A 22,960-nucleotide genomic window follows, 5' to 3' on the forward strand; every position below is an offset into this window, starting at 1 on the left:
TTTTGTCAGTTTTCTTCTTCCTCAGTTTCTTCTGTCATCAGAAAACTACCCTTGCAAGTTCAAACAGAACCTGTGGAATAGCAAACATGTTGATAGGAATTTTTATTTGATTTAATGATCCTTAAAACAGCTTACACTGTAAACGAGTAATCTGAAAAATAACTATAGCTGCAATTCACAAGTTACTTGCAAAGAACTGAAGACTAATCCACTTGTACAGTACATTAATAAAATAATCTTGATTCTCAAATTATGAGATATAAAAATTGAACTTGTTATTACATTTTCAGTGTGATAGTGGAAAAAAACCCCACCAACCTCTATGGTGATGAGTATTACTATCATCCACTCGAGGCGTAGAGTGTGCTTTTCATTCAGGTGATTTCGCATTAGGTCTGTCAGCTCCATGCAGTGCTGAAGCTTTTCATTCATTACCTGCAAGAGATTCCAAATATATGGCAAATCTGGATTCCGTAAGCGGAACAAGATCACTAAATAAAGGAACACAATCCACAGAAGGGTTCGCTGAGCAGAACTAGGGAGGTGTTAACACTTGTCTGCGAAAGAAAAGAACAGAAAGTCCTGTAAGGCAACATGTGCAAGCGACAGAAGTTTCAATATAAATGAGTCTCTTTTTTCAATAGGTTCACAAAAATAATTGAAATTTAGATAATGCATCTGCAGGTATTAAACTGCTGCTGGGTGCTATCTACTTATGAAAACAGGCACAAGAAAAAGAATTTGCAGCTTACTGGAATGCCTCAAAAGTAACTAAATATTGAAGGTTGCTGAACCACCAGAAAGAGGTAGTTTTTGTGCTCCTCATTCTGGTTCAGCAGCAAGCATTATGTCCCCCTTCAATGAACTGACCTGACTGGTCATGTCAGTAAGAAGACTGCTTCACATCTCAGTTTTTAACTTGTTTTCTTGCACACATTTCAGAACAAGAATTAAACATCCTCTTCTTACAACCATGTAACGCCTAATTTAGTGGCTCAGGAAATACACAATCCATTGATTTGAGGCAGGGTTGTTAACCTAAACTGGGTAAAACATGTGAGTGGGTTACGAACACATGGAAAAGGGGATATCGTATAGGATCCTATTATTCTTTAATCAGTTTCTACAATTAAAACAAGACATTCATGGAGCAGTCTGTAACCCTGCTGAGCCAAAGAAAGACAGCTGATCTGAGCGTGGAAAATTCTCCTAACAGTAAGACACATACCTTAACTCTGCGATTAATGTTAAGAAACTGACAAGTCTTGTCATAAAGCTCTTCCAGTTTTTCTCTATCCCAGTAGAAGTCAGGTGTTATTAGCAGGTCTGAACTCAGATTTATACGGTGCCTAAAAAGAATGGGTACTACAGTAGTCAAACTTACTTTTGGTGAATACAGGAGCAAATATTTACATAGCATTTAAAAGAAACAGGAAAATTTTCCTGTAATTTTAAGTAAAATATGAAAAGAATCTCCTTTCATAGTAAAAATACAATTGTAGTGATTGTTTAAAATCGGTCACATCTCCTGAAACTTTTCTGAGAATACTGTACTGTGGAACAGTTTTGAGCATAAATTACTTTTGCCTTATGGCAACACTGCCTCCTCGACTTGTCACCTTAACTTTTGATATCTGCAGAGAAGTCCTTGACTATGCTAGTAGCTCACTGAAGTGGTACGTGGATTAAAGTTACTGAGGAGCTCCTTAACAGCTTGTTTATATCTCAGAACTCTTAAGTGTGACTGGTACTGACACTGACATGGTGGGTATGTGAGCACAGCACACCTTGCTGAACCAGGCTATTGCCTCAACATTATAAAGGCTAAGAGCTAAAATCTCCTGCCCTCCACCTACTGCTCATATAAATCTTTGGACACTTAGAACATCATTGTTCATTACTGAACAGTCCTTCAAGTAGGGATATAAAATCCAATGTTTCAAATAGAAATTGCTTTTTTAATTTACCTCTTCACTGATTTTGAGGTTTTTTTGTAAAAGAGTGTGTAATGCTCTGTATTCTCAATGGCCAAATCTCACTTCAGAGGGGAAAAAAACTCATTAAATTCTTACAATGTAGCAGTGGTTTCTAAGTCAGGGGAAGAACAGAACTTACAGAAAAGTTTTACTAACTCTAGGCCGTAGTTAACAGTTCTACCTACCCCTGTCCTTCCTCCTGGGGTCCTCTGCACACTCTAGTATCTACTATAATTACTGGTTATGAGACCTGCGTTGCTGGACCCAGGGAGGGGAAAGGGTATGGAATTTGGGCATTTACAATATGCTGCTTAATGCCTGTCTATAGTTGAGATGCCGTAGTGAGTGGTGAGCCAGCGGGTCCTCTAACATAAACAGCACACGCAGTCTCCAGCCAAAAGAAGGTTGAAGGAATTCCCCCACCCCACCCCACTGTGTTTCGTGTGTATTCTGGTCTTTGTATTGCGCAGAACTTAATTTTCAAGTTCTGTGTAACACAATGTCTTGGGTGTAACCAAAAAAGTTACCTTAATGCGAAGAGTTCTCCAATTTTCTGCATTACATCTGCATGAGACAGTTTTACCTTCCTTCGTGACTTCAGTATCTGCAAAGTAACAAGTTGTTCACCGCTTGATCAAGTAGCATGTACTAGTACTTAAGAAGTCTGGAGTTTTACAGCCTGAAGTACGTCTATGAGTTAAAATCTGAATGCATATCATACTTATTAACATTTGAGTTTTGTTTGCTTAGTGCCTTGCTTATCTAGCTTTGTAAGAATATCACCATGCAACTCTTCATCCAGGTTTTTTCAATAAATCACTGAGTATGACATCAGTATCTGTACAAAATCCTGGAGCATTTTCTATGAATGATTTCCTGAACAAGAGATCATTTGTTTTTTCTTCCTACTATTGTTATTTTTAAGTCATGACAGTGTTCTTTTACCTTGCCACTACTTAGCCTTTTTATAGACTTTTTACTTACAACAAACAATGTATTACCATTTATTTCCTTCATAAAAAAATACTAAAAATTATGTTTTCTTTTTTGAACCCTAGGAATTTCATTTTTGTGTGACATCATATGCGCTTTGTACTTTAATTAAGTCTCATGAAAAACTGTGGTTTAAGTAACTCACCCAAACTCTTCATTATAGTCAAGTTAAAGCACATTACTTTCAGCCCAAGCTACCACACACTGTGGCAGGTTTTTAAATGCCGCTTGTCCTGTTACGTGTACACATTCAACAGTGGCAGGTGACAGTGGCACAACATGGGAAACATTCCAAGACAGAACCCCACTCCCAACCCTTTAAAGACTGACGATTTCTTGTCCCACCGCTTTGCGGATGTTCTGAGCTTCTCTACGTTGATGGCTTTACCATCAAACATTTTAAGCATTCAATTGCTTTTTGCATATCCTCAGCTGTATCTGGCCTGATCTTTTACAAAGCACAGGAGAAAAGGAGGGGAGAGGTAAAAACAAGACCTCACCTCAGGAATTGACTGGATAGATTCCACGAAGTTATCCAATAATGATTCCCAAATAGCCAGCTTTACTGCAACACAGAGGCGACAGAGCAGGACACTGTGAGACGTATATATGCTTTCTAGTAATCGTAACTTTAAATCTGCCAACATGCTGCTTCAAGACATGTTGATACATACAAACATTATTTGCAGCAAGTTACCGTTAGTATTATACCATCAATGTTCATACACCTACGGACAAATCTGGGTTGGGCACTGACACAACTCTGCATGCAGAGCCACCTTGAGCGCAGCTCTCTTCTCCAAATGATCAGTTCAGATCCAGGAGAGTTTTTGCTTCAGCTCAGAAGTTGTGTGAGTGCTCTACTGTATGTACGAAGCCTTTGCGAGCTACCTTCCAAGGAGACTGGAGATAACGAGCTGTGCTGGAGTCAGGCTGACTTCATGTGGTGCTGCTCAAGAGTCTCCACTGCATTTCTAGCACCCTGCAGAACTCTCATTCTCCATTTGTCCAGTATTTGATGCAGCACACTCAAAGCATGGAGAGTTAGCTTGCACAGACACACCACTTGTACTTGTTGAAGCTAAATTCAAACTTAAGCAATCTCCCATTTTGTTTTTAGGTGAATATACTGTTCACTGAAGATATAACTTCTCTTCTATGGAAGCTGTTCAGCACAGGCAATGGCAACACAAATTCTATGATGCCTCAGCTTGAGCCTGGAAAGATGTTTCTACAGGAAGATGACAAAAGTCACGCCTTTGTTCTTTAGTCCGCAGATTCCCCAACAAGAATGAAGTAACAACAGATCAAAAATTAACCCTATTTACTCCAAAGAATTAATCAGGGAAGATGTAATTGTCAAAATGAACTCTTTCATGGTAGTAACTGATAGTATCATATAGGCAGGACGCTGACAGTAAATCCAATGCCGAGCATCGTTCACACTCATCTTTTGAACACAGAGGCCTAATCCAAGTCAGTGACTTAAATGACATTTAATTTAGCCCCTGAAAAAAAGCCAATAGGCATTTCAGCTATTACCGATTATTTGACAGAGGTTGGTTTCTGCTGTGTCATAAATTTGACTTGGACTATACTTGCATCCTTCATTTTTATTAAACATTATTGAACTGTTTTCCTTTATGATGTGCATGTCTCCCACTAACATAAATTGGTACCAATTATGTCCTGGGAATAAATCGCTTGCTCCATTATATGTGGCACTGCGCTTCCATGCAGTGGCTTTATGAATAGGAAAACTACAGGGAACGAAAGGCTTTTTCCTCAATAGTTCTTCCTTTAACAGTCAAGAGCCATTTAGTTATGCTGTACTCTTCATCAAATTGTATATCACTTCAAAAACATGCATCCTGTTTCTTGATGTCTCTTCTGTTTGAAGGTGCAATTCCCCAAATACTACAGGAATCCTGTAATTTACCCTAAAAGCAGTAGGGGTAGACAGACCAGACGTCCTTTAAAGGTCTTTTTGAGGACGGCCTTACTGCTGCTAGCTTCTACTCCCACTTCCTACCTCATTCGAGGTCTGAAGCAGCAGAGAGGTGTATTTCCTCAAGCAGCAGCAGCACTGCTGAGCCTGACTTCTTCCCAGTGCCTCCTGCTGTCTCCTGCCATGGCTAATAAGCCTGGAAAACGTTATCTGTGACTCTGGTCTGCACCTTTGATACTGGTACACCTTCCCAGCTGGAAATCACTGCTCTACATTACTTCTTTAGCTGGCATCTAGCTTTTTTTGTTAGAGGAAATGATGTCAGGATGAATTACCTAAGATTACTGACAGGTTTCTAATACTGGACTCTACACTCGTTGCTATCCTAGAATAGTTCTCAAGGGTGGGGAACAGGATGCTCAGTAGAATGTGTATCTTTTGCAAAGTATGTTTCTTAATGTGCTTTGTTAATCTTTGGGATGATTTACATTGAATGAGGTAATTCAAATTCACAGAAAACAAGGTAAAAGCTTTGAAAACGAATCCACCCACTGAAGCACAATCAATCTTTACACAGTTTGCCTAAACCAGACACTGAGTCTTCTCCAACCTGTCACTGTACAGGTCCCACTTATAATGACATTTCACAAAATCTGTAGCATAGGCTGAAATTACAAACAATATTAACTTACCAGAAAGACAAAGGGCATTTGAAAAAGCAAATTTCTGCAGAACAACTTCATCACTATCCAGCTCAGAATTTAACAAGATTTCTCCTTTATGAAGCTTTGACTGACCTCTGTTAAAACAGGATTGAAGCATCTTCATTGACTAAGCCACCAGCAAAGGTTATTTATATAAAGCATACCATATCTATATGGACATCATCCCTGTCCTTACATTTTACTCATGTCCAACCTGACAATAACCAAAACAAATCACTGAAAATTAGTTCCTCAGTCTAAGACTAATATTATGACCAAATTTTCTAGGTTTAAATGAAACTGCAGCAAGAAATGATGGTAACTACAGCATTACTATATACACATAGATAGTTCAGAGTAAGCAGGATGCTGGCCTCTCTGCTGCTCACTATCTCCTGTATTATCCATTTCTGTTTTTCTTTTCTTCTTCTATCAACATCACTCCCTCCCTGCTATGATGTTACTTTCCCTGAACCCTCTATTGCATAGGGGGCCAGGAGCAAAGAAAAGGGGGCATGAGAGTTGTTTAATTTATCGTGTCAATCTCACTATGAAACTTGCATAAGCACAATGGAATATGTCTGGAATCACAAATTACACAACTGGATAGTACATGCAGTTTTCAAATGGCTAGGAAAAAAAAAACAAAAACGAAAACCTGTCCTCTTACCAGGTTACCTTAAATAAGCTCAACCTCATTAGCTCAGCTCCTAGTGTTACAGTGTCCTGTCTAGGAGTTGTTTTTTGGTGCTGCTGGAAAACTACAGATAATTTATATAATCATTTACTTGGAGAAATACTTCCATAGAGATCACGATGGTTTCTGTTCGGGATTGCTGAAGAACATAGTCAGTTGTGTGGGCATGGACCTTCATAATTTACAAAATCTACTGCATAACGAAGTCACAAAGGCCATTACTTGCAAGTTTAGCAATGCAGCAAAATTTGTCAATTTCAATTTACTGTTTTCTCCTTTATTTTACTCATTTGAAAAAAGAGTAAGGACAAGTATATTTTTACTAGTTGCTTTTGCTTGAATTTGTTTTAGGTATCTATTAGCTTTTATATAAAGAGTGCTTGAAGATACTTACTCTCCTATTCTATAGTTCATCTCTTCATTCTCCCAATGGACTAGTGCAACTTCATATGGCTGAATTTCATGCTGTTCTAACACTCGCATGACATTCTTCATCTAAGAAAAAGACAATTGCACACACAGGAACAGTTACCATGCAGTATACTATCACTCTACAAAGATCTCGCATATAATAGGTTGATGAATGCAACTTTCATGCTGAAGTTATTTAAGTAACAATGAACAGGTGGGCTAAGTAATGAAGTGATTATTAACACAGTTTACTTCTGAAGCTATCTGTAGCTGTGTGGAAGAATTTATGGCTATGAACAACTGCAAGGAATCTGTGAAGACTAAAATGTCACTTAATGTCTGCATATATAAAACAGGGTAAGGATTAACCACAGCAGCAGTAAAGACAGTGCGGATATATTCAGTATTAAACAATGTGCTGTACAAGATTTTGGCAGATGTCTGAGTGTGGGAATGAATCTTTAGGATAAGTACATCAGGTGGCTGTTTCTGCCGAAATTACTAGTTTGCTGCTAAAATCAATAGTTTTGTTTTGGCTACCAGAGGTTGAGTTATATTACAGAAATCCTTTATCACTACAGAAATCTGTAAAAATGGTTTCAGCTGCCCACATTCAACTCTGTAAACAGTTAAATGTGCAATTTTACTTGCAGAAGTAATCTCATTGTCATTTTATTCTCAAGCACACTAAAACCTGATGCAGGAAGAAAGAGCCCTTTTCTCTCACAAAACTTTCTCCTCTGACATCTGCCTTAGAAAGGAACAAGGATGAGGGATCCTACGTGCTACAAGGCTCCCCTCATAAAAATCATTCTGCAATTAGAACAAATTCTGAACTAAAAAACCCACTCACCTACAGGTTTTTAAAAGGCATTTAGCTACACAACAGCCAATAAAAAAAACCCAATACACTTTTGATGCCTAAATTCTTTAGAGGTAAATCTTCCACTAAGTGGACCACATACTTAAAACACTCTCTTCAAAATAACAGTTAACCTTTTAGTGCAAAACTGTATGCTAGTAAATAAAAAAATCTGTTGGATCACCTGCAAGAGGGATTTTCTTTGCAGTGCTAGCTTTCTTCATTGCTTTCAAGAATTTTGGTGAAAGTATCTATGTAAGACATGATAACATTTTTCACTAAAAAGCCCCCAACCCTACAGCTACAACTGCTTGTTTCATAATCCTGAATTTAGTATTAGCATGACTAGTACTTGCCATATATTCCAAGTCTTGTGGTAAAAAAGGGTATGAAAAATTATTTTCATTTTTTAAGCAAGGAATTGTCTGCTGTTAGGCCAGTCAGCTCAGCCAACCAGCTATGGTGTGTCCAGGGACAGTACAGCAAGGCAAATGCTGCTAAACAATGCCAGACGTAATAGCCAGTCCATAATGTAGCATGCCAGACTTCAAGAGTGTGTTCACTTGCATCCAAGTGCTCTAGCTGGCTTTGTGAAGTCATTAGTAATACAGTAATAATTATGTTGTTAATAGACTAACAGTCCCTTCCAGAACTACAACCAGCTCAGGCTTCCCAGGGCCAGTACAGAGCAAGATTTAACAAAGCTTTACAGACAATAGCCGATTCTGTGAAATTCATAGGTCTTGTAATGTGCATACTTCCAAAGTTCTTCCATTGCTCTGGATAATGAGAAACTGTATTTCAGTGGCAGCTTTCTTTTATGTAGTCAGAGTAATACAAAGGCTTCCACTGACTGATGTGAGTTTCTTCTAAGCCCAGACTAATTTTATGGAAGGGACTACCTGTGACACAGTAGATTTAATGAGAAGAGATGTTCTGGATTCACTAAATGCAAACTCTTGCCATTACAGGCAATCACGTCACACAATTTCCTTTTAAAAAAACAGATGAGACTCCACCTCAAAGCTAGTTTTGCTTTTTGCCCTTGCTATTTTTGGTGGTGAAGCTGTTGCACGACCTCCCTACTCAGGTACTTGAAAACGGTATTTAACATTTTAAATTTCTATTCATGATCAGTCTGTAGTTATTACTTCTTAAGTGTACATTAGTTTTAAATAGTTTTTCTTCTCCTAATAGTCATTCTGGAGTACTTTTAAAAAGCAATTTTGTCCATTCACAGTGATTCCCTACGTTCTGTTTTACTGAATTACTTTCAGTTTCTGTTCTACAGACCAGTTTGTTTTTTGTATGTTTGTTTGTTTCAGTTCATTAAACACGTGCATAAAAATACCTCCTCTATTTGAGCAAGTTGTTTGGAAGTTAAAACTTTTACTATGATTTCAATAAGCAGAAAGAGGCAGTCTTCCTCTTCTTTTATACATAAAGCTAGCAAGGGACCAACTAAAGTTACTAGTACTGACAAGAAAAACGTGGTATCAATTTTTCAAAGGTACTTAAGCATGTACAACAAAACCAGATTTTTCACAGTACTCCAGTGGGTAGTGATGCCCAACTCATAAAAATCAACAGGAGTTAGTCAGCTAGTCTTCAGTAATACCTGTGAATCAGTAGCGTAGTTACAGCCATAGCATCCTAAGTGTGCTACAGGCAAGGTTTGAAGGGAGAACTAGTATCTTTTTGTAGGCCAGCTGATATACTGAACCCCCCCAAACCAGACAGGAAATCAGGAACATTTCAGGTCTGAAACAGAAAAAGTGAACTTGAATCCAGAAATTGTTCACATCTGGAAACAACTGCTCTGTGTTTTCATTTACCTTGAAAAACCTCCTGTGATCTTCTGTGCATCTCAGACTCATCTATTTAATACACCATTTAATTTCACATACTCTGCCTACAGGTAAGATCGATACTTTTCCTCTGTATCTAGAATAGAGTTTTATTTAACTACAGTAATAAAAACCAATATATTATATTAAAAAAATTCAAATAACTATAAATTTATTCATAAAAATAGATATGCCTGTGGCATACCCCTCTTGGTCAGCAAAGAGCACCAAATTATCATAAGGGACATGTCATTCCAATATCAACGTATTTTAACAATTATACCAGCCAATAAAAATCTTCCTTCAGGAAAATTGCTAACTGGTAGAAACACAAAACAATACTAAAAAGTTGCTTACAAATTTTGTCTCTTTCAAAGTTATCCAAACATAAGTTTTGAATAGTTTTAACTTAAATAGAATAGAATAGAATGATCCTTTTCTTCTAACACATTTTCTGTTACATTAGTGCCTTTCAAACAACCATTCACAGATTGATTTTTCTGATCTACTTCAGGACGTAGAGCTGAAAGAATTTTCTTTTTGTCAATCTCACTAGATTAAGGTTTCAGATTTCTGGCTTTAAGCAGAAAATGTTATCCACTTTGTATGCTACACATATATTTGCTCATTTTGTGCAGAAAGTCAAGTTTCAAAGGTGATCTATCAGCAACCCACACACTTCAGGGCAGCAGGAGGCAAGCACCTGCACTCATTAGAAGATCAGTCCTTTTCCTTCATGGAAAGATCCAAGCTCCCAAACAACGCCCAAGCACGCTGAGCTTTGTGGGACTGACAAAACATCTGCTTATGAAGTCTTAACAAACAGTTTTGCTTTACTTACACTTTTCTCTTCCACATTCCAAAACACAACAGCCCCTTCCCTGTGAATTCAAGGAAAAACTGAAGTGTAATTATACTGTTTAAATGTATTTCAACGCAATACTCAAATTGTACAGTGGCAATTTTTGTCATTGTGAATCAAGAAACTTAATACTATCTTCACAAAACCTACATAATAGTTGCTTTTTAGCCATACTTTAGACAAAAAACATGAGAAAGTAAGTTATTTTTTAACCATTTAAATAATTCTGATTTTTTTTTTTAATGATTCTGATTGAACATTTATTCCTTGAGTTTCATGAGATAATATGATGCAACGATCTAGGAAGCTGCACTACTTCTGTCACACTGTTGCTATTAATACAATAATGTTTTGGGCATGATTTATAGCTTACCTGAAGAAAAAAATCATGCCAGGATCATCCTCTTTTGCAGATTTCTCAGTACCAATCACCAAAACGTTTGCAGCATCTAGTTTGAAATAAATGAAAAAAGTTGAAGAATTAGTCAAACTTCTACACGATAGCTATAAGCATATAATTCCAGTTTAACAGTTACATGCTAACACATCAGCCAGTCCCGTATTTTATTTTTCTGATGGAAATGCTTGTCAGGAAACAACGACAGTATCAAACTACACTGCTTCTCTGAAACATCACGCTCCAGAGAGACTCAGCCACTATGCTGAACTTCACTGGAATCTTTAGTTAATGAAATATAACAGTTTTGAAGAACAAAAGACTTAAGGGAAAACTGATGCAGGGCATAGTAAATAACCAGGAACAGATTATAGACATGGACACGTAAAGTGACTGAAGTTGCCCACAACTGCAGAGAAATTACCATTTAAATCTGCTTGCCCATAATATCTTTCTCTTTTCTATATAGCAAGGGACTGATCTGCACTCAAATTGCACTGACTGCTTTGACAGTCAGAAACTTGAAAGAGCATACCCCCAAGAAAGGAAAGGGTACACCTGCATCTTCCTTTTGGATCAGAATCATGCTTTTGAAACAAATCTTCCAGCCACCCTCATCTACCACGCTTCTGATGTGCACTGCAGAACAGTGTCAGAGTACACAAACTGCTTTTTTTTTTTTTTTTTTTGCATTAAATTAAAGTCAAAGAGGAGCTCCAAGAATGCACCTGTGGTACTCCAACCACTAACGGGCATTTGTTACAAAGGACCAGACTTGAGCTAGTGTAAGTAGAATGCCCCAAAACTTATAAAATGTGAATGCTGGGTTGTCAGAACAGCGTTTTGCTTTTTTCCCCTACAGGTCTGCTCCACTGTACTACTACTCGCTAATATAGATAAAGTTTTAGAAGTCCTGATGTGGTTTTAACAAAAAAAAGGTTACTTTCCAGCATGACTCATTTTGTTGAACTAGTGGAAGCTAGATCAGCAAAACCCCCTACTTCTACTATAAAGTGAGACTCTACAAAGAGGAATTTGCAGGGCCTAACACCTAAGCCTTAAAAAGTTCAACCCTGTGGTGGTGCAAAAAGATCACAAGTCAAGTGACAAGGCATCAGTTTCAGCCTGTGTACAAATTCCACTCTCTGCTTTACTGCTCAAGCCACAGAGGCCAGGTAGACTAAGGCAGCAGAGAGAGATGAATCGGATATACTTTTGCTAATACCCAAATTGAGACCACACGGATCTGTATGAACTCTTTAAAGACTTTTCTTTAACTTGCTATTCCAGTTCAGAAACACATGATTTGCTGAATCACTAGAGCAAGTTTTAGGTGTGAAGTTTGAGTTCACCACGGAAGAAACATTTGTTTGCATTTTCTCATTTGCCTTTTCAAATATCACCCTTATCTTTATCCACTCCAGCCAAAACATACACAATTGAAGAGAATCTGGTCCATTGTAAGTGGAGGTACAGGATCTACCTCTAAAATGTTTTTAAAGAGGTCAAAACCAAGAATAATGCTTAGGAAGAACACTACAAAGCAAAAAATCCACACAATAATTGCTGATTTAGATTTCTATGTGCTAATATTTTTTGATTTTCCAAGAGTCGATGTTTTGAGTTGGTAACCAACCACTGCTACATGTACAAGCCAACCACCAGAAGACATCAAATCTACTGGCACAATCCAACATCCTTTCATCATTACTTCCTCCAAACTTTTGATAAACAGTGTATTTATTGTGGGGAGTCAAAAACACACCATGAAGAAATGAAAGAACTGGGAAAACCCACACTCCCAGGGTAAAACACCAGCACCAGCAACATTTGCCTTACGATAATTCACAGTCGTGTTGGAGATTGTTTGTACAAAGTTTCTATCCCAAAGCTGTGAAACCAGTGTTGGTTTTAATACAAAGAAACTACAAAGGAACATGAAGCCTATACTCTACAGCACCTTGTCCTTCCATGTTCATCTTTCTGAGCAAGACAATCATAGTAAATCTCGTGTTTGAAAGAGACCCACTGGAGTATTGTTGCACTTGGATTACTAAGTGTTTGAGAGGCAGCCAGGTATTTGATAACCTCTACTGAAATGCTCATAAACGCTATCTGTCATTCTCTTAGCTTCATCTAATCTGTTCATTCAAAGAAAGAAAAAAAAAAAAAGCATTCTACTGCCAACATATGAAAATCACAGCTGTTCTAGGGCATAAGGTTCCTTAAGCTATAAAAAGCTCCATTTGTTTTTCTCTTGTAGTATACTGCAGCTATTTCCAAGCCATACTTTCCCAAGTCTTCAGAGATAACTGTATGGAAACCAGAAGCAATTACTTTGCTGAAGCCTAGCTAAGTGAAGCATTCAACAATTGCTAGCATATATTTGGCCCAATGAAAAAAAAGTATCAGCTGCATTCTCTTTACTAGAACTAGGCATTTATGTGTGTATCTTTTTCATTTCACTTAGTCAGCAAGATACTCTCTTGCATGCCTTCCTCTCCAACCCTCAGTGATTTACATTAATAGAAATGTGGGTATGGGAAGAAGATGCAACACTCCAAATTACAAAATTGTTTTGACAGCTGAAGCATTACGGTATCACATTACTGAAAGATTAATTAAAATAAAGAAAACTTTCAAAATTTTTTCAGTTAGCAAATTCCTATAGAAATTCTTTGTATCAGAAAATTTTCAAATTTACTTTTCCTGCATGCATCTAATTTTTCAATACTTTTAGTGTAATTGTAATTTTGGGAAAATTACCATAGGGTAACAGCAAGTGCTGGTTATATTGCTATTCTGAAAGGTTTAGTTGTGGCTTTTTTAGGCACATGGTATTTTAAAGCAAAGCAATATTTTTTATAGGCAGTATGATATATTCCAGGGTATTAACCAGAATAAGAATACATAAAGTTATAAAAATTATATACCTCACCCATATTTCATTTCCCAAAGTATAACATTGCTTTTAATACGTTTCAAAAATCTACCTCTAGGCAAACTTGTTATTTCAACATATCCATGTGAAGTCAGGTCATGACACAGATTACCAAGATGATATTCATCTGCTGTTGCAAAGGCTGTGCACTGCATCAGATTCTGTGCCAAAGGAATAAAGATTTGAGTTAGGGTAAGGCTGAAGCAAGATGTTCGTATGACAATTGTTTGCCTCAAATTTATCATGAGAGTGACATTTATTCTCTCTTTTCTATGATATCATTGCCATGCTGTCCACCTGGTGTACAAATACTAACGAGATTACTTGCTCACTGTTAAGTGGGAAAGCAAATCACAGACTGAGATCAAACCAGGTGACATAAGTAAGTCGCACCAAAAAACTCTGTGATAGAGCCACAAAGCGAACCCTTCTTCCCTGAATGCCAATCAAATGCTTTAACAGTAGAACCACACTTGCTACTGCTCTCCCATCCTACAGCTTATGACATACTCGGCTGACCGTTGAAATCAAAAGCAAGACACCCCCAATATCAGCTTTAACATCTATATTTTAAAGGTAAATGGAGTTCAACTATCCCAGCCTGCTTATCAAACAGAAGCTCTAACTGCAAACATCATGTTCTTCCATGCACAAAGCTCACTGCCCAGGTAACTCCCAGGGTATGAGCCACTGCAACACCGCAGCACAGAAAGTTGCAGATCTTCTGGGCCTGTTGTAGGTGCTGCAGATCTACAGTGTCCCCCTGAGCTGAATCTTGCACTAACAACATGGTCTCAACTGACACGACAGTTGAACAGTATAAAACAGCCAGAGTTTGTCTCACTATTCCACAATCTTAAATAACTAAAATGCCATATTCAAACAAATAACTGGAAAAATAATACTGAATTGCAATGAGACTGACTCGTGTGGCAAAGAAATCAGAAAATCATCTCTGTTAAGATTTTCTTGATGAATCAAACAAGTCACAGTAAACCGATTTACAAATTCTACTACTCATTTTAAGTGGATTTCTTTGTTCTGATACCATATGTGTCCCGTGATAATGTTTTTCAGTACAATGTAGCGGAAGATATCCAGAAAGCAATGTGTCTCATTACGGATCAGTCACTTCCCAGCTTTTTGTAACTAATACAAATGGGGATGTAACCAACAACAAATGAACAAAAGAACTGTACTCATCTGCAAGCATTTATACCCACACTATACTTCAACTTAAAATCCAAATTATATTCTTGCAGCACTCATATGCTATCAAACAGCAAGGCTTAAAAAGGTGTTGTACTCCTTGGGGGGCCTGTTACCAGTCATCAGAATCACAATCACACATTTAAACTTCTTTTCTTTTTTGATGTTAACATTCTGTTATCACTTCCAAAGCTATGCTTATACATCATCTTATTTCAGTGATCACTAACAGAAAATAAACTTTAAAAGTAATGACAATATTCAGTGTGCAATTTTGTAGGCATATTTCCACAACCATGCTACGAGGCTGAGTTAACAGTGGAACAGAACTGCATTTTCAATTTCCTTGCTGCAGTACCTTTGCAAAGTTGCATTATCATGATTTCATCTGAATAAATCCATTCTCAATCTCTAAACTGCCAATGCAAATTATATATTTCAGATTCTTCCAGAAAGCTCTGGTTATTACAAGTACACATGCTCTGCCATGAAACCCTTGTGTCAAGAGTTAAGGGAACAAATTCTTTTCTTCCAGCTAGTATATAATCTGAAAATCTCTACCCCGCTCTATGCTTCCCATAGTTTATTACTTGTGCTATTGTTCATTTCAAGGCAGATGCACTACAGGACAGACTTTCTGTCTTACTGCTGCAATTTTAGTTTCAACATAAAGACTTTACATTTAGTTAGAGCCAGAAGTTTTCTGCTAAGACTACATGCCTGAAATAGCATTTTGGATATGCACTAGTTTGTTTGGGTTTTTTTTACAATGTACTGTTTCACTTAAATTTTTACTAAAATCTTGTTTGATGGGGAACATTCGGATTGGGTGTAATTTGAGATTAAGACACCTAAAATACATGTGTCCACAGGCACTCTAGATGTCTAAGCTCCCATGATAGTTGGTGGAGATATAGCCAAAACATCTATACTCTAATGAGCAATTCAGCTAATCCTAAAACAGACACATTAACTGGCCGATCAACCTTTCTGCCATGCTTTCTGCTATGTCACTTTCACCTGCAAACTTCAAAAAACCAGAATACAAAATCTGTACTGGTGCTAGAAAGAAACTCCAGCTACTCACCACCCTCCTCCTTTCTGCCTACAGCCAGGGCTTCATTGGGATTCTATTCAGAGTACCACAACAGCTAGCCTTAGAAGTAGCCATCCTAAGTACCTCAACAACTCATTTTCCATGTCATCGCACCCCCAACAACTGTACAGGCTCATGGAACCATAATTCTCCTTAGCCCACCCCTTCCACTTCAAGCATACAAAAATTTTTAAGAAAGAAAACCTGTAGAATGAACTTAAATCCTCACGTCACCATAGGAATCAGTCTTTATCTTACGTGTAGTAAATACTACATCTTTACTTTAATTTCAAGCTTTTTCTATACTATATGGCTATAGCATTAAAAATTAGCTCAAAGGCTTTTCATGCAGTCAGACCTTAGGAGGTTAACTAAACTGACTAGGGGTACTACTCACTGATGGACTGACTAAACCAGTTAACTGCTTTCAAGTAACTCCTCCATCTATCCTGAAAAACTGGTCTTACAACCATTTATCACTGCTGCTGCTCAGCACTCTGCCTGTAAACAACACATGAAGACCAGTGCAGGGGAGGGGTGGGAAGGACCCACATGGACTGTTCTGCAAAAGAAAGGTGCCAACTGCCAGGCCCTCCCAGACAGAAAACACCAGAGATCCTCGGGGTTCATCTGAGAAACTTAGGAGTGGACCTAGAGCTACTGCCTCAAGGGGCAGACCAGGTAGGAGAGGACTCAGCGGCCTGCCCCCAGGTAACTGCCCTGGCAATAGGGCCTGCGTTACCAGAGGGCTGTTGGTTGCCTCCACATGGTGCAGGCAAGAGCAGCTTTTTCAGGACACCAGGATTTAGAGAAAACCAATGGCACGCTGAAAAAAAACCTTGAGGATTCTCCATTTGTGCTACTTCTGTTAGTTATCTTGCAGAAATTGGCCACATCTTTAAGTTATTTCTCTATACTACATATCTATAAGGAAATACACAAACAGGTAAAAAAAATGCTTATTGCAAAGTACTGTCAGCCTGCAGACAAGGTGGCAGCCTGTCCATACCCCTGTAGATGGGGCTACATATCTGACAAAACCATATGGGGTTTATTCAAAAATAGAAGATGTTTCTGTTAGGTCTGAGTTTGTGTGATTTCTGGCACAGCATTTGGCCATGTGGAAGCTTCCTCAGACAGTATATTATTATTTCAGTGTATCAGGAGTATTTTCTCCATTTCTTCACAATGGAAGAAAGTAAAAATAGCAGCGCATATTACTTGCATACACATATATGAACATGTCAAACAAAGAAACTGTTTGCATTCTATGCTGCCATCTAAAAGCCTTAAGAATCTAAAAAAATTGTCACTTCAATTCACCCAACAACAAAAAGAAGCAATCTCTGAATGTATTGTCATAGCATGAATAACAAGCTTGAAACATTACATGGTGTTTCAGGACTAATATTCTTCACTTTCTTTTTTCAAAGCAACAGGAAAATAAAAGTGGGAACTAAAGTGTCTGTAATGGAGCCTTTATGTTACATTAAAGCATACTCCTGCTCATCACACAAAATATTAAACAGAAGCTTAGAGACAAGAAGGCAAGCATTAAAACTTCTGTTTCTGTGCTCATGTTCATTAGATCATGTAATAGACATATGTGAAGGCAATGTGGAAGCTATTTCTGAAAGCACAATACTTGTTTCAGTCTCATCAATAATACTACTTTATTAACAATACCCTGGAACTCAGTGGTTGTAGCTTGAGGAGTAACACTTCTGACACCAGAATCTTCGTTGGAGATCTTATATTCAAGTATGCTTAAGGTCTGCCTTGGCTAGTACTAAGGCTTGCAAAGAACTATCTTAAGGAGAAACAGCCACAAGTATGCACTGTTTCACTTAATCATATCTCATTTTATCCAAAACAGTTTGTTGCTGCAATTACCCTGTAGACCTAGGAGTCTGGAGGTCAAGGTGCTATTTCTACACAAGGAATAATCTTCCTCAAGTAACACAGGCTACATCTGCACCTCTGTTTCCCATCTGAAACTTAATCTGAATATAAACTTTATATTATTTACATTCACCTTGATTTCTGCTTGAGTGAAGCCTTAAAACTGGGTAGAACTGGACAAGCAAGGATACCTAGGGAAAGTTAAATTATTCTGAAAGCTAGACTTTGTTTCTCAATATTAAATGTGATTTGAGAGCACTGGTTAAAGTTGTTAATAATGGATTTCATCTTTCCACTTATCTTCCCTCCACTTCTGTTCACACATTGCTAGTAAGTCTCTATTTTATCTTCAAAATACCAGACAAACTAGTTTCTATCAAGCTTGTTTCGGTTTGCAGAGCTCCAACCTCTCTGTGACTACACTAGGATAAATAATGAAATCCTCCTCACCAAAAAACCCCATGTTAATTTCATTAAAATGCTTATCTAAACCCAAATCAATCTAAATTAAATTGGTGAAGTTCCCTTAATGTTATACAGACTGTAAATTTTCTACTTTACCTCCATGTCTGACAGTAGTGGCTGGTTAGTTCTGGATGGCTGCTTGGTCCTTGGTGCCTTTGGTGGCCTCTTAACTGGCTGGTTACTGTGTTTTGGAATAATTTTACCAGCTGATACAACCGAGTAAAACCTTGAAGAGATGTTCCTAAGCTTTTTAATATGCTCTGTATTGAGCTTGTAGTTTTCCGTTGTCACCACACCAAAATATTTCCAGAATGGAAAAAAACCCTCCCCACTCTGATAGTAAACATTTTTTCCCAAAGCCGATACATTTCCTTGGAGCAACTGCCAATTCTTGACTTGCACACATCGGCTTGTCAAAAAAGAGGAAGCAGTTTTCAGAGCGTACAAATTCCAAGACTTTGCTGTTCTGTGAGCTGTTCTGTCAACTTCATTATCCAGCTTTGATAGTGGACGTCCAGTTTTATCGAAGCTTTGGCACTGGCAGATCGTTGTTAAAGCGTGGAAAGACCTAATCTGAAGGCGCGGAAGTTTCAGTCTCATTGCTTCCCTCAGAACTGTATTTAAAAGAAACAAAATCATCCATCAACCCTTTGGAAAGAAAGAATGTGATTTTCCCCTTATCTAAAAGGTGACCCGTACTCCTTTTGCATGTGTTAGTACTTTTAAGCACATAAACATTGGTGGGATTAAACAGCTTTTTTTCAACGCTATGGAAATACTCTAAGATCAAAACACATTATTGAGCTGTGTGCTTGCAACACATGGTGAAAAAGTAGAATTGGTTGCTATGTCAATATGTAAGCAGGCATCTTTTCCCTCTGTTGCTCATTCTGTGTAGCAGTCTGCACTCTCAGTAGAAATGAGATGAAATTTCATGGATGAAATTACTCATGAGCCAGCACACACACCTTGAAGAGGACATCAGACTCTGTGAAGCATTATTTTACACATAATAAAAACAACAATTAGATTACTATGGGGTTGTATGGGAATGTCACCTATGGAATACACACACTGATCAGCATCAGCTGAAACTGCTGTATTGCAAACAGCCAAGCACGGATCCAGCTCCGTTTATCTGTCTTGACTAGAGCGAGAGCCGAGTCAGTCAGGTTACGGTCTTGATCCTGCTAGTACATACTGGTGCAAGAGGGACCACAAGGCCTGCTTGCAGATCTACCTGTGCTGATGGAAACACGATACTGTCCTTGTTCTGTTATTCCAGACTAAGAGCAAGCTCATTATATTCATGCTACGTTGTATGAGCTGATCAAATAAACTTTAAAAGTATTGACAGGCAGTAGACTGAATACCTCAGTGGGTGTGTTTCACTTGCTGAAAAATTGCAGTGTCAAGTCCCTGCCCCCATTTGCTTTTATTAAGCAAGAACATTTCCCTCATGACACAAAATCCATCTTCAGCAAGTTATTAATAAAAAAAAAAGTCATTAAGTTGTATAGTTTGAAAAAACTGCCAATTTCAGACTATTTTTCAAAAACTGTGTAAAGAAGGATCTTCAATACCACCCATGCATTTAAGGTGATAGTTCAAATAAGCATTTTCTTGTGGGAACAAATCGCATGCCTACTGGAACAAGCCCTCCATCCTGACAAGGATACCTAGATGCTAGCACAATGCACACACAACTTGAAATAAAACAAACCTCACCCTGACATAACTTAACGCAAGGGGAGCACACTAATTCTGGTGAAAGCAGCACGCAATACTACAAAAAAAAAGACGACATTAAACACCTTTAGGCTATCACACAATAAGTAATTGATATTGGGCATAATTTTATATGCTCTTCACTTGTAGCTTTTTGCCCGATTTGTAAGCCTGTTATTTGCATACTTCTTACAATAAACTAACTATTATTTTCATTTTAAACTTGTCTTGTATTTAAAAAGCGACCCAGAAGACTCTGCCCAGGGCAAGGCACGTTTACCTTTTTAAAGGCCCGTTACCTCTGGATAATCAAGAGAGCTGAAAAACTCAGCAACTGCAACCCAAGGTAGTAGAGAGCCAGGGCAAGGGGAGAAGTCTCCGGAAGCGTGGGGTAACTGGCAGAAAGAGGCTCACAAAGGCCAGGCAGATCCGTATTTTCCTAGCCAACAAAACCTTGCCTCAAATCACGGTGGTCCCAGGGGTGATTTTTCAATCGTACGGGCTTACAGCAAGTTACAAGGAAGCAGTGATCCTAGAGACTAAATTCCATGGCGGAGCCTTAACGCCAGGTTTGCCGCAGCAGAGGCACCTAGCCAGGAAGCGCGGAACAGAGCGATCCCAGAAAGAAGCGGGACAACGAGCTACCACAGCAAGACAGCGGGCGCCATCTCCGAGCAGCAGAAACAAATCGACCCTTTATTTTCCAACGCCTCTTTAATACAAGACACGCTTTATTCACGCCCGTTGCCTTTCCGGCCGGCAGTCCAAGCTTACTGCGGCAGAGCCAGCAAGATGTACGAGTAAGCCGGGCCCACCCCGCCCCCGCCGGGTGCTGGGGGCCACGCCAGCAGGGCGCTGCTCTCCTGCGCCTCGCTGACGGCACACTCCGCTCCCGCCCAGCCCCCGCCCGGCCGCGGCGGGGCCCCTCGCCCTCCCTTCCCCTGAGGGAAACAATGGCGGCGGCAGCCCCGCCCCCGGGAGCGCCTCCTCAGGTATGCGCGGGGAGAGGGGAGCGGCCGCCCTCCCATTGGCTGTCTGCCGGGGAGGGCGGGAAACGGGCCGACGGGGGGCCAATCGGGCGGAGAAGGCGCCCCGCCTCCGCAGGAAGAACGAGGCCAGCTCCGCCCCCGCCCGAGGCGGCAGCCGAGGCGCTCGGGCCCCCGCCCGGCGGCGGCGCGCGGCTGTCGGGCGCCCCTGGCGGGCGCGCGGGGAGGCGCCACCGCCCGGCCCAGCGTCACCGCGCGGGGCGGGGGCCGGCCCCCCGCCCCCGTCCCGTAACGCTCGGCCTCCGCCGCGGCTGCGCCACCCCCGGGGAGCGCCCGGCGGAGCAGCCGCCGGCGGCAGTGCCCGAGTACGGGGGGGGGGGGTGTGTGGGGGGAGCAGCCCGGCAGCCTTCCTGCCCCGGCAGCCTTCCTGCCCCGGCTGCGGCAGGGGCAGTCCAGGGGCGGAGGAAGGGACGGGGCAGGGAATCGCCCCCCTCCCTCCCGCGGGCAGGGCTCTTCCTCACCCCTGAAACCACCTCCCCTCACTCGGCCTACGGCCCTGCCTCGGGGGGGGGGGGGGGGCGCGGGGCCCTCCCACTCGCGTCAGGGTCAGAGCCGGCGGGAAGGGCAGGAGAGGCCGCCCCGGCGTCCGTGCCGCCGTCCTTTCCGCCGGGGGGGGGGGGGGGTGCTACACAGCCCCCCCTCCCTCAGCAGAAGGTCCCGTCGCAGCTCCGACCGGCGGCGGGGAGCCCTCAAGGGCAGCCGCCCCGCCTCCCCTCCCCTCCCCCTCCGCCCGCCGCCGCCGCCGCCGCGGGAGGGGCGAGGCGGTTCCCGCCGCGCGCCAGCACTGACCTGGGGGAGGGGGCGAGCCGCTCTCCGCCGCGCGAGCCGCGGCCCCGCCCACCGCCCGCCGAGCTCCGCCAGGGCGCGCGGGCCGGCAGGCCCCGCCCGCCCGTCCGTCGCCGTGCCGCGCCGCGCGGCGGGCGCGGCTGACTCACCAATAACGTCCGGCTGCCTCGCCCCACTTCCGGGGGGCGGTCCGCCGGCTAGCGGGGGCGGAGCAAGATGGCGGCGGTAGCGGCGCTACCGGTCTCCCTGTCGGGCAGGTTTAAGGGGTCCGTGGCGGCCTGGCGCGCTGGTTGCCGGCAGCGGGGTGGGCGGGTGGCAGGAGAGAGCTGAGGGACCGGCTGGTGCCCCCCTCCCTCCCCGCCGCCGCTCCGGCCGGGGAGCGGCCGCCTCGGGGCGCCGGACCCCTCGGTCGGGGCCTCCGGCCTAGCGGCGGGCGCCGGGCGGGGCCGGCTCTCGGCCTACTCCTGCGGGCGGGGGCAGCGCCGTGGACGGTCAGGCTCGGCCGGGGGCGGCCTGGCCGGGAGGCGGCGCTGTGGGCGCTGCGTTGCCGACTCCGCGGGGGCGGGCGCCTCCCGGGGCCGGCGTTTCCTCGCCTCGGCCCCCTCTGTCCGCGGCGGTTGTCCGTGGCTGTTGCTGACGGGAATAGGCCTTAGAGGGTGCGAGCGGTGCCTGAGTTTTTCCCAGGTGTCCTTGGGTTCGCCGTTGGGCGGTGGGTAACGGCTCAGTTCCGAGTCCCTGAGAGCGGGGCTCCTGCCGGCGGGTTAGAGCCCTTCGGATCAAAGTCGTTCCTGGGGCCGGGTTCGGCTCTCCGCAGGGCAGATCGCGTCTTGCTCGTTGTCCTTCTCGCCTACCGACAGCGTCTGGGGAAGGTGTCAGTCAAGCACAGAGTGGAGAGCAAGTAGTGTGGATTTTCTCGTGGATACAAGATACGCTTTAAAAGAATCTCTGTGCTTTTAATTTTAAATTTCCTTGGGGGGGGGTCACATCTGGGTAACTGAGCAATTAGAGAATGCCTTTTAGCCTGGAATTAACTGCAGTTTTCACTCTTCTGGCAGGGCTGGTCATTTAGCATTTTCTTCCCTGAAAAGAC

The 22,960-nt window shown here is 41.7% G+C and overlaps 2 protein-coding genes across 6 annotated transcripts in view; one reads left to right on the top strand and one right to left on the bottom strand.

Annotated features, from left to right (window-relative positions):
- RMND1 (required for meiotic nuclear division 1 homolog) lies at positions 1–22,139 on the bottom strand. Of its 4 annotated transcripts, XM_041125154.1 has the most exons (12): positions 19,384–19,568; positions 18,407–18,924; positions 13,691–13,799; positions 10,674–10,749; positions 10,280–10,319; positions 6,713–6,813; positions 5,610–5,716; positions 3,470–3,534; positions 2,504–2,580; positions 1,229–1,349; positions 319–435; positions 1–70 (listed from the first exon to the last, which is right to left on the bottom strand). In XM_041125154.1, exons 2-12 carry the CDS (start codon positions 18,908–18,910, stop codon positions 38–40), a joined length of 1,350 nt encoding a protein of 449 aa, XP_040981088.1. In that variant the 5' UTR covers positions 18,911–18,924; positions 19,384–19,568; the 3' UTR covers positions 1–37. The 4 variants fall into 4 exon arrangements, with proteins under 4 accessions (XP_040981088.1, XP_029877616.1, XP_029877617.1 ...); XM_030021756.2 differs by lacking the exon at positions 19,384–19,568 and adding an exon at positions 22,020–22,139 and having other exon boundaries at positions 1–435; XM_030021757.2 differs by having other exon boundaries at positions 1–435; positions 19,384–19,584.
- Positions 22,051–22,960, top strand: part of ARMT1 (acidic residue methyltransferase 1) — a 6,680-nt gene continuing 5,770 nt past the window's right edge. For both annotated transcript variants that reach the window (XM_030021762.1, XM_030021761.1), the window contains exon 1: positions 22,051–22,136. Coding sequence is in view for 1 of the 2 variants with exons in the window: in XM_030021761.1 (XP_029877621.1) it covers positions 22,087–22,136 (50 nt within the window). In the remaining variant the exon portion in view is untranslated. The remainder of the gene's footprint in view (positions 22,137–22,960) is intronic.

Source organism: Aquila chrysaetos, chromosome 8, assembly GCF_900496995.4.
Source record: "Aquila chrysaetos chrysaetos chromosome 8, bAquChr1.4, whole genome shotgun sequence".
Classification (NCBI taxonomy): Eukaryota; Metazoa; Chordata; class Aves; order Accipitriformes; family Accipitridae; genus Aquila; species Aquila chrysaetos.

Excerpts from the sequence above, each read along its gene's own strand:
- RMND1 (XM_030021756.2), bottom strand. The coding sequence starts at position 18,910 with ATGAGACTGAAACTTCCGCGCCTTCAGATTAGGTCTTTCCACGCTTTA. Across the intron at positions 10,750-13,690 it reads AATAACAAGTTTGCCTAGAG|ATGCTGCAAACGTTTTGGTG; the intron begins GTAGATTTTTGA and ends ATTTCAAACTAG. Across the intron at positions 10,320-10,673 it reads GGCATGATTTTTTTCTTCAG|GGAAGGGGCTGTTGTGTTTT; the intron begins GTAAGCTATAAA and ends TTGAATTCACAG.